The 12,045-nt window shown below is 36.4% G+C and overlaps 1 protein-coding gene across 1 annotated transcript in view; it reads left to right on the top strand.

Annotated features, from left to right (window-relative positions):
* The window catches only part of ORC5 (origin recognition complex subunit 5), a 79,547-nt gene that overhangs the window by 3,744 nt on the left and 63,758 nt on the right, over nucleotides 1-12,045 (top strand). Inside the window, exons 2-5 of the mRNA XM_023192541.2 lie at nucleotides 110-202; nucleotides 3,387-3,587; nucleotides 4,972-5,046; nucleotides 7,485-7,596. Coding sequence (XP_023048309.1) covers nucleotides 110-202; nucleotides 3,387-3,587; nucleotides 4,972-5,046; nucleotides 7,485-7,596 — 481 coding nt within the window. The remainder of the gene's footprint in view (nucleotides 1-109; nucleotides 203-3,386; nucleotides 3,588-4,971; nucleotides 5,047-7,484; nucleotides 7,597-12,045) is intronic.

Raw genomic sequence — 12,045 nt, 5'->3', positions numbered from 1 at the left:
GATTGAATATTTTACTTTTCCACATACAACTTTCTCACAAGTTGATAAGTGTTTATTTTCTATTTTGTGTGTGCAGCCTCATATTTGTCTTTGCTTTTTCTCCCCTTAGAGACATCATTTTAGCTTTCCATCCATTTTTATTTATGGACATACTGCCAGTGGAAAGACCTATGTAACACAAACGTTGTTGAAAACTTTAGAGGTAAGAATAAAAATATTAAGTATTTCTTTGCCATTCTTTAATGTATAATATTGGTACTGAAGATTGTGAATCTCCACAAATACAAAATTGAACATACCACCTTTACATTGCTCTTTTTCCCGTATTATCTTTCTCCATGAGTGATCTACTGTAATTGACACAGTTGTCCAAACTTGCACTTTCTTAACTGTTTCCTCATCTTTCCTCATTTAGTAAATCACATCAATAAACTTGATCTGTTGCTTCACATTCTTAAAATCATTTCTCCATCTACCTTTAATCCTAGCCATTGCTGCTAGGATTTACATTTACCATTGTTTTTTTCCACGTATTTCTGTAAGCCTCTTATTTGCAGTCTTCAACCAGCAGCCAGGCCTTGCAAATCTTAAGATCTTCAGGACAGTGTTCAAGTAATTTGCCCAATGTATAAGACCTTTCATGAGCTGAATTTATCTTTCACAACACAGTGGTTAAGTGGGCTGTAGAGTCTGGCAGGCTCATGTTCCTTTTTGGATTCACCGGTTAGTGCTTTCTCCATCTGCAAAGTTGGCTCATAGTGACAACATCTGGGATTAAGAGAATTAAATGTTAGTACATGGAAAGTGCTTTCTGCAGTACATAGTGCGTAGTAAGCACTCAATAAAGGTTAGCTGCTATTATTGATGAGTATTGCCATACTCCCTTTCATATCCTAAACCAGAGATGGGCAGTCTTTTTCTTAAGGGGCAGATAAGTAACATTTTGTACTTGTGGACCATGTAGTTTCTGTCTCACCTACTTGATTCTGCTGTATTGTGAAAGCACCTATGGGCATTCTCTGTGTGAATGGGCATGACTGTGTTTCTGAGCAACAGTATGTACAAAAACAGGTGGCTAGCCCACAGGCTTTGGCTTGCTAACCCTGTCCTCTAGCTCTAAGGATGTGTGTTTAGGATGGCATACTGAACTATGTATAGTTCCTACTCTCTTACTTTCAAGCCATGGCACATGCTGCTCCCCTACTTGGAATGGGTTTTCTGTACTCGCTCTTCCTGTTACTTGGCAGATGCTTATTTATTTTGCCAGGTTTTCTTCTACTTACATTCTACAAGGTCTTTCCTGATCTTCTAGGCTGTATCAGATGCTCCCCTGTTTTGCAGCCTTAGCACCCTGTGCTTAATTCTGTCATAATATTTAGCCCTCTCAGCTATGATTTTGTGTTTGTGTTTCCCTGGCTTTAGATTGTGAGTTTCTTGAAATTATCCCCAGCACCAAGCACGCTACTTGGCACATACTAACTTGTGGATTTCAGCTTATTAACTTGTGGATTTCAGCTTTTGATCCCAAAGATCAGCTGTGCATTTTAAAAACACATATGCCTGGGCTGTATACTAGACTTCAGAATCTGAGTGTACAAGGTCTTGGTCCAGGCATTTGCATTTCAGAACCCGTTGAATGAAGTGCCCCCAAAATATGTGTTGAATAAAAGCAATAAAACCCAATAAGGAAGTTTTATATTTAAGGGCTGCATTCCTTTTTTTTTTTTTTTTTTTAATCACATTGTAGTTTCTGCTGCTACTTAATCAGTGTAATATATGATTATTGTTACTACTTCTGATACAGGGACTCAGACAGGCACTTAGAATATGCTACCTTTAAAGGTCATGGATAGCACAAATGCCATAAGCGAGACACTATTCATAACAGAGATGTTGTGGACTCTTGTTCGTAAAGAAGTGAGAGTAAAGTGAGTTAGCAAATGCTGGTGAAACTGTCCCCAAGTAAGTTTAATGTGGCTTTAGTGACACTTATTCAGAGAAAGAAAAGCCTCCTTATTGGATAAAGTTCATAAAATCACTAAAAATAGTTACAAATTCCATTATTTGTGCCAAATGCCACAAGTTATCTTCCTCAGAATGAATCTGCTTTTGTGATCATATTTTGAGGATAGACTGTATTTGTGAGCAAGTCTCGTTTGTGTCCTTATTATTTCTGGAGTTACCTCATTTTGATATTTTGATCGTTTTTTTAAATGAAGGGCTAGTTTTTTTTTTTTTTTTTTTTTTTTTTTTTTTGAAATGGAGTCTTGCTCTATTGCCCAGGTTGGAGTACAGTGGTATGATCACAGCTCATTGCAGCCGTGAATTCCTGGGCTCAAGTGATACTCCTCCCTCAGCCTCCCAAGTAGCTGGGACTTACAGACGTACTCCACCAGGCCTGTCTAATTTTTTTTTTTTTTTAAAGACGGAGTCTCACTGTGTTTCCCAGGCTGATCTTGAACTCCTGGGGTCAAGTGATCCTCCCACCCCTCCTAAAGCACTGAGATTACAGGCAGGAGCAATATGCCTAGTAAAGAGCTAGTGCTTACAATCCTCACAGGAGGATTGCTATGGTTTCTAACTCTTAAAATTCTGTTTTTTTTTTTTTTGACTTAAGTTTATTCAAGGATATTATATTAAAGTTATAAGTGTGAAATTCCTATTAAGAATTTTAACATTCAAATATACTTAGATTTCTTTTTTTTTTTTTAAACAAAGACAGAGTCTCACTATGTTGCCCAGGCTAGTCTTGAACTCTTGACCTCAAAGCCTTGGAATTACAGACATGAGCCACCATTCCTGGCTGATTTCTTTGTAAGAATTCTTTATAGGAAAATACAAGTTTGCTTTGAATTTCCATAAGAAAGAAATGGCAAGCTGAAAGAAATAATTGAAGAGAGTTTAATGAAGCGACAATTTTATAAAGGTTGAGGACATTTTATGGGAATCACTAAGGGATGATGGTACACCAGGGCCTTTACCACCTCCAGGCCTGAAGGGACCATAGAAAGGAGCTGTTACTGAAACCCTGCAAGAGGTGTAACCTTAGAAAAGGGGCTGTCCAACTTGATCTTTGGTAGAAGAGTATCCACTGCCAAGCTAGGGCCACTGAGGGGTCATGGTGGGAGTCAAGGAAATCAATATCCAAACTTCTCTCCCACCATTCTCCCTTAGTCTCCTGCTGGTTCTTTCCATTGGCGTCTCTATCCACAGCCAGAAAGTAAGAGAGTCTGGGTGATGTAATTCTGTAGCTGTCAGGCTCTTAGGGCATGGGGTGGGTTTGGTGGGATGTAGATTTAGAAAGGCAAATGGAGACTATCAGCAAAGCCATTATTGTGTCTGTGTGTTTTCTTCTTTTCTTATACAGTTTTGGTTTTCGTTTTCAGCTCCCACACGTCTTTGTGAATTGCGTTGAATGCTTTACCTTGAGGCTGCTTTTGGAACAAATTTTAAACAAATTGAATCATCTTAGTTCTTCAGAGGATGGATGTTCTACTGAAATAACCTGTGAAACTTTTAATGATTTTGTTCGCTTGTTCAAACAAGTAACCGCAGCTGAAAATCTCAAGGATCAGACTGTATATATTGTAAGTAATTTCATTTGATTAGATCATCTCTTATGTTGAAAACCAATAATTTATTAAATCAATTTTCATGTATTTGTTTTGAGTCTCATTATGTTCAGTGCTCTGTGCCAGATGCTTTTGTATACAGAAATGTGTTAAACATATTCCTTATCCAAGGGAAGCTTCATTTAATAGAAAAGGTATGACACATGCATGTGACTACATGTAGAATGTGATAAGTGATTGTCACCAGATGCAAAGTATTGACTGTGTGTATCCAATACACCTTCATGAGGTATTAGCATTTGAGACAGACCTAAATGAATCAGAGTATTCTAGGAAGAAATTGAAGTAGAGGAATTTCAGATAGAATTATATAAGTAAAGGCATGCAGCTGAAAATGGAGACCAGAGAATACCAAATAGTCTAGTTTTAGTGGGTTATAAAGTATGAAGGGAGAAAAAGAAGACTGGAAGATAGGTTGGGGCAGATCATGGAAGGTCTAGAAAACTATACTAAAGCACTTTATTTAATTTCTTAGGGAGTGGATAGGAGGTAGTGAAGACTTTAGAGCAACAAATATGCCTGATTACTCTGAAGACATGTTAAAATGATCATCTTTGAAATTGGATAAGAACTAACCAAGACTGGATAGTTTATACAGGAAAGAGGTTAATTGGCTTACAGTTCAGCATGGCTGGGGAGGCCTCAGGAAACTTATAATCAGCAGAAAGCAAAGGGGAAGCAAGGCATCTGCTTCACAAAGTGGGAGGAAGGAGAAGCTCCTTATAAAATAATCAGATCTCATGATAACTCACTATCACAAGAACAGTATGAGGGAACCGCCCCCATGATTCATTTACCTCCACCTGGTCTCTCCCTTGACACATGGGGATTATGGAGATACAATTTAAGATGAGATTTGGATGGGGACACAAAGCCTGACCACACCATTCCACCCTTGGCCCCTCCCAAATCTCATGTCGGTTTCATATTTCAAAGCCAATTGTGCTGGGTAATTTATAAAGAAAAGACATTTATTTCTCACAGTTCTGGAGGTTAGGAAGTCAAAGGTTGAGGTCCCCGCATCTGGCAAGGTCCTTCTTGCTGCCTCCTCTCATGATGAAAGGTAGAAGTACAAGAGAGGACGAGGGTGAGAGCAAGAGGTGGCAGAAGTCCCTTTTATAACAAAGCCATTCTTTCAATAACCCGTTCCCTTGGTAACAATATTAATTCATTGATGAGGACAGAGCCCTCGTGACTTAATCGTCTTTTATGCAGTTCCACTTCCCAATACTGCCGCACTGGGGATTAAGTTCCAACACATGAACTTTGGGGGACATAATCAAATCATGTCATTTTGTAAAGGCTTTGTAAATGCAGTTCTTCTTTTTTTTTTTTAAAGGTTCTAGATAAAGCAGAGTATCTAAGAGATATGGAAGCAAATCTTTTGCCTGGATTTCTTAGATTACAAGAATTGGTAAGTAATGTGAGAGAGTGCTTTTTCCCCACAACTTAATCAATGGATTGTGTTGTAAAATTTTTTCATTTTGCTATTTGATAGGTGAGAATTAGTATTTTAATATAATTGTAGTTTGCATTTCTCTTATCAGTAAAGCTCAGTATTTTTTTCATAGTAAAATCAGTTGGTGATTTCATAGCATTTATTCTTCAATTATTTTAGCTTTTCCTCTCTAATTATGAAGTTACTGCTTTCTATTAAAAGTTTTTAGATGTTGCTAGAATAAATGGCAGAGGGCCAGACTTTAAAATCTCAAAGATTTTAAAATTTTCTTTTCATTTCAAAATAAGGATAATCTAAAATAAGAATAGCATGGCTATTCTGGCTCATCTGGATTTCTATCTTATAACCTCAGTGTCAGAGTTTACTTTTATATGTCAGTTTACTCTTGTGTTGGCTTCACAAAGTACAGTAAGTCCTCACTTAACATCTCAGTAGATTCTTGGAAACTGCAGCTTTAAGTGAAACCGCCTACAGCAGGTTCTTCCTTACCTTCAGCATCATTTCATTATAACATTGTTGAGGAAAAAATTGGTTTCATTAGATGTTGCGCTTAAAGTCAGTTTCCCAGAGCCTATCAACAACATTAAGCGAAGGGTTACTAATTAATACTACTGTGATTGTCATGGCCCAATAAGAAAAGAACAGGGGCGGACTTACTAGGCATTTGCATCAGGTGAAAGCCAAATAACATCACAGATAAAACAGGGTTTTGTAATAGTTTGAATAAGGAAAATTGGTGAGAGAAATAGCTGTGGTTGTTTCCGGGTGGAACCATATTCACTGTATTCACAAAGGGAATAAAGATTTAGTTTGAGCAAAACAATACTGTTCAATATATTCAGTTAATATTAATTTAAATTTTATTGGTTTTATGGTTTGTATTTATAAATTTATTTTGGTTTTATAAGTGCTTTGAGCATAAGCAGTTTATACCTACCTAATTTTATGTATGTGTTAAAGTATTAAGTAATATTATAATAAAGTAAATACTTGGGGAGAAGTGCTTAAAGCATATCTGCCTTTCAAAGTTAAATACATTATTCAAATTTGAGAATCTGCTAGAAGTTTAGAGAGGCCACTGAAATCATTGTGTGCCCAAGGCCGACTCCTGAAGTTTACTTTTAGTAATAGTTGAGGGAGGGGAGGTATAGAGAGGACAGGATAATAAGCGTAGCTATTGGTGGCCTATTCTGGAAGTTAACCTCACACAGTCTTGCTTTTCTTGGTTTCATTAACTCTTGACATTTTATTACTGAGACTCAAGACCTGTCTTTGAGTAGATGTCTCCTATTTCCTTTCCTTTTATTTGTTTGTTTCATTTGTATTTGCGGATTTTTGCATATGCATCCACTATTTCCTATTGCTTTGCTCTAGAACTCACCATCTGGTATCTAGAGTGCATTATTGTCTTCTTGCCTTTTCAGTATAGATCACCCTATTTTTTCCTCCTTATGCCTAGTAATGGTAGTCATACATCACTTCACAACAATTAGGACTTTTGACCATTTTTTAGTTTCAATTATAGAAATTGTTTGAAGAAAATTAAAAGATTTAGAGTAATCTCAGCTGAACTGGGAAAGAGAATTGTTTTGACATTTCTGGAACCATGCTTGATTTTTAAAAATGTGTTTCATTTAAGAGAAATCTGGCAAAAGCATTTCTCTTTTTTTTTATATTAAGTATTTAAGTAAAAGGAAGTTTAAAATATGATGAATATCATATATACTGAAAGTACTTATCAGATGAATAGATAAGAACATTACCAATTTAAAATCTTTCAGCTCGATAAATATCCTCTTCTTTTTAGCCTCTCAATGTATTTAAACTGATTTTATAAAATGCTTTTAGGTAATCATATTTTTATAGCAAAAACAATTCAGTAATTTGTTAGCAGGATTGTGATTAGGGCATGTTATTTTACCGCTATAGAAATAAATTCAGAGATTCTTAAAAAAATCAGACCCAATGTGATGGCTAATGCCTGTAATTTCAGCACTTTGAGAGGCTGAGGCAGGAAGATCACTTGAGTCCAGGAGTTCAAGACCAGCCTGGGTAACTTACAGAGACCCTGTCTTTACAAAAGATACAGAATTTAGTCAGGTATGGTGGCACATGTCCCAGCTACTTGAAAGGTATAGGAGGATCACTTATGCCTGGGAGGTTTAGGCCACAGTCAGCTGTGATTATGCCACGGCACTTCAGCTTGGGTGTGTGACAGTTTGCAAATGGATGAGCTCCTTGATTAGGTTTTCTAAATAAGGTTTATTAATGTGCAAATAATTTGTTATAGGTTAGAACTTTGGGGGATTTATTTGAAAGAAAAATCCAAATGGAAATACCGCTCTGATTAAGATTTTTAAATGCAAAGTTACTTTTATTTCTTTCTTTTTCAGGCTGACAGAAATGTGACTGTTCTCTTTCTCAGTGAAATTGTTTGGGAAAAGTTTCGTCCAAATACTGGATGCTTTGAGCCATTTGTCTTATATTTCCCTGATTACAGCATAGGTAAACCTTAAAACATTGTTTTGGCAAATGTTATGCAGGAGAATAGTTTTTGTTGTTTGAAAGATTAAACTAGCATATTCAAATGGGAATACTTTGATATTCAAAGTATTTGAATATCAAATGGGAATATCAAAGTATTAAACTGTTAAGGTTTGCTGCCAATCCCAAATAAGATGTTTGTATTTCTGCACTTATAAAATTTACTTTGGAACTGTGAGAGATTATTGTATAATTACTAATTTTTTTTGGATGAGCAACTCTCATATATGTGCTAATGTATCTTCATTTTTTTAGTCAGTACATTAAGATGTATATGTAGTGTGATTATGACATCTGTACGAATAATCAGACTGGACTTGTAAAGCATATTAAGAGTGTGTTGAAATCTTCATTTACTGTATACTTGGGTTAGGTACCATGTTGCGCTTACATCTTTTGATTTTATAAATCTCATTTTCTTTACTGTAACTCATATGGTACCAATTACTAGCCCTTGTGTTTCTTATTTTCTTGGGGACTGCATTTAATCTTAAATTTCATAGATCCTGATGCTTTTGGTCTTTGGAAGAACATAGTAGTTTTTTGTGTTGCTGAATAGCTTTGTGGATTCATACTGGGCTGTCATACAGAGATGATACTTGGGATTCAGAGATTATAACTGAAGTGTAAGATGGTTAGCAGTCTTTAAAAAAATAGCATTCCATGACCTTGGCCTCATTAACACTATCCCTCTGAACTAATCAGCTGTAAACATACATTAAGATTAACACATTTTTGTCTGTTTTCACCAGAACAGCAGTCAAATAACACCTTCTGTCTTAGCTAATTAGCTGAATTTTTTTTTTAAACAGCAACCCAAAATAGATGGAGTCCTTATTGTCATTGATTTCTCATCCATAAAAATCCCAAAATAAAGGGTAGGAGGAAAAGTGATAAAGAATTTTATTTAAAAAAAAAAAAAATTCTGTACCTATGTCAGCACTGTTCTTCATAGTTCAGTTTTCTTATGACCCATTTTAAGTGCTGAAAAACTATTTAGAATTTGAGAAAATTATAAAAAAGTTGATTTTATACATTTCAGTCAAGTTGAATTAATAATGTAAGTCATTATAGAATTAAATGTTAAAAATTCTATAATTTAAATTTATAGATTTAAAAATTTAAAAAGTAAAGATACAAAGCAGCATAGATAGAGAGTTTGAGGACAAAAGTAAATAAAATGATCTTAGTAATTTTAGTGAGTATAGGATAATAGATTTTTGCAAAGTATATAATAATGGAGCCAAGTTAAATTCTGATTATTAAATTTTAGGGCCTTTTTCATGTTCAGTTTTTTTTTTTTTTTTTTTAAGCAGAAACACTGTAGTCAGACAAATAGCCATTCAGAAGGGGAACGTTAATAGAAAAGTTAAAATTATGGTTAAGTGTGGAACCAGGGCAAAGAGATTATCTAAGTGGTTAGTGTTATCCTGTCATAATAACTTGAAACATGTCATTTTCAGGATTATGGTGTCTGATTTTAAGGACAGCTGTCCTCTTAGCAGTTACGGCTAGGAGCCCAGTTTGGAAGTCTTGTTTTCTGGTCTTTACCTCATGCAGACTACTTATCTTTTGGTGATGGATATTTTTTCTTTAGAGAGATGATAATGTACTTGATTAGGTTTTTGGTTTAGTTATGGTGTCAGTTTGGATAGATTAAGTTATGTTCTGATAACAATCTGAAATGTTAGTGATTACAGTTTCCTACTTAAGAACATTTGTACTGCTGTTGTCTTACATTTTACTTCCATATTTATTATAAACCATGTAATACTATATTATAAACCTAAACTATTATTATAAACTTCAGATGTTAAATATTATTATTTTGGCTTTAAAAAAATAAGAGGACAAGAAAGAAAATAACTTTTATTGTTTATCCTGCTGGGGATTTGTTGAGTTCTTAAGTCTGTGGGTGTATAGTTTCATCAGCTTTGGAAAAATTTCAGACAGTATTTCTTCAAATATTTTGTCTGCCCCCTCACCTTTGCTTCTCTATCTTTTTTGTGTGGGATTGCATTATAGGTATGTTAGAGCACTTTATATGGTCCTACTGAAAGTCTGTTTATTTAAATTTTAAATCTTTGTGTGTGTGTGTGTGTGTGTTTTATTTGGGTTTTTTTTTTTGTTTGTTTGTATGTCTTTCAGTTCACTGGCTTTTTTTTTTTTTTTTTTTTTTTCACAAGTGTCTATTGGGCAGCCAGTCTCATCCTGTAGAATTTTCATTACTGATCTCATTATGCTTTTGTTTTCTTTTATATCCTTGAGCATATGAGCATATTTATAACAGTAGTTTTAATTTTCTTGTTTACTAATTCAATTACCTCTTTTGTTTTGGGTTTGTTCCCTCCGACTAATTTTTCTCCATCTTGGGTATCCGTTATGCTTCTTCATGTGTCTAGTAGTTTTTTATTGAATTATAGACATTGTGTTTTTTACTGTGTTTTGGACTTTTTTCTCATTAGCATATTTAATTACTTACAGATACAGTTGACTCTTTTAAGGCTATTTTTAAACTTTTTTTGGAGAGATGATCCAGAGTAGCCATTATACCAGGGCTAATTTTAGCTCTACTTTTAAGACATAGTTTTTCTGAAATCTCTACTGAATGCCCTGTGTGTTTAGCATGGTCTCTGCCTTCTGACTAGTGGCAACATGAAAAATTCACAGCCCTGTGTGAATTCTGGGAATTGACATATAGCTCTCCAATGATGGTTTTTTCCCTAAAAATTGTTCTTGCATGGCTTTATAGGGTTTTACCCTATGCGTACACAGGTTGGTATTAAGCTAAGACTTGAGGGGAACCCCTGTACAGATTTCTGGAGCTCTTTTCTTCCTCCCCTCAGATACGCTACCCTGCAAATTATAGCTATCTCAGCTCCCTCGGCTCTGGTCTCTGTCTCCTCAACTCAGTAGGGTAAATGAGATCCTTTTGGAACTCTCCTTGCACCACAGTCTTTTTTTTTTTTTTTTTTTTTTTTTTGAGACGGAGTCTCGCCCTGTCGCCCAGGCTGGAGTTCAGTGGCGAGATCTTGGCTCACTACAAGCTCAGCCTCCCGGGTTCCCGCCATTCTCCTGCCCCAGCCTCCCGAGTAGCTGGGACTACAGGCGCCTGCCACCTCACCCGTATTTTTAGTAGAGACGGGATTTCACCATGTTAGCCAGAATGGTCTCGATCTCCTGACCTCGTGATCCACCCTTCTCGGCCTCCCAAAGTGCTGGGATTACAGGCTTGAGCCACCGCGCCCAGCCTGCACCACAGTCTTAAAATTACCTCTTGTTAGAAAGCTTGGCTGATGGTAGGACTCACCTTATTTGTTTACCTTTTCTCAGGTATTACGGTCCGTTACTGCCATTTGTTTGATATTTGAAAATAGTTGTTTTCTATAGTGTGTCCAGTTTTTAATTGATTATTAGAGGAGGGTATTTCTGGATGCTCCTACTCCCTCACAACTGGAAGCAGAAGTCTCTCTGCAAGTTAGGAATGGCTTTTCTTTGCATATTAGCATATACTTGAATAGTGAAATTTTAAGACCCAAGGAGACCAACCAGTGGGTTTCTCCTACCCTTTATTTACTACCCGATGATACGCTGTTTTCAGCTTTCTGATATAGATGGGATTTTTTTTTTCCATGAATTTGAATAGTCCTAGACTGTTAGAGCTGGCATGACTTGCTTATTATAGAATTATACTCTGAGAGTTTTGTCTGTAGTCTATAAACAAGTTGCTAGGTTACTTTTACAGCAACACAGTTGCTGTAAGACTTTCTTATAAGACTTCCATCAGGGCTGAAATGGGCCAGTGATAACGTCTAATCAACTTTCTTATGGGATACAGAGGGCTACCTGTAAGGAATACCCAGATAGAGATGTTCAGGGGGTACTTAGAAGTGCAATCTGAGGCCGGGCGCGGTGGCTCAAGCCTGTAATCCCAGCACTTTGGGAGGCCGAGATGGGCGGATCACAAGGTCAGGAGATCGAGACCATCCTGGCTAACACGGTGAAACCCCGTCTCTACTAAAATACAAAAAAACTAGCCGGGCGAGATGGCGGGCGCCTGTAGTCCCAGCTACTCGGGAGGCTGAGGCAGGAGAATGGCATGAACCCGGGAGACGGAGCTTGCAGTGAGCTGAGATCCGGCCACTGCACTCCAGCCTGGGCGACAGAGCGAGACTCCGTCTCAAAAAAAAAAAAAAAAAAAAAAAAGAAGTGCAATCTGAGCTGGAGACTCAACTGTTTTCCAACTTTTCTTACCCATTCATTTATAGAAGTTTTTTCTTGTTGTTGTTTGTTTGTTTGTTTGTTTTCACTTGTTCATCTCTGTGATCATTTATCTCTTCCCTCCATCTCTCTTTTCTTACATCCATCCAGTTATTTGGTAGGTTTTATAGTAGATATCTTTGTTTCTAA

The sequence above is a fragment of the Piliocolobus tephrosceles genome, chromosome 8 (assembly GCF_002776525.5).
Source record: "Piliocolobus tephrosceles isolate RC106 chromosome 8, ASM277652v3, whole genome shotgun sequence".
Taxonomy (NCBI): domain Eukaryota; kingdom Metazoa; phylum Chordata; class Mammalia; order Primates; family Cercopithecidae; genus Piliocolobus; species Piliocolobus tephrosceles.
The sequence above is the reverse complement of the archived record's forward strand: the minus strand, read 5'-3'. Positions and strand labels throughout refer to the sequence as shown.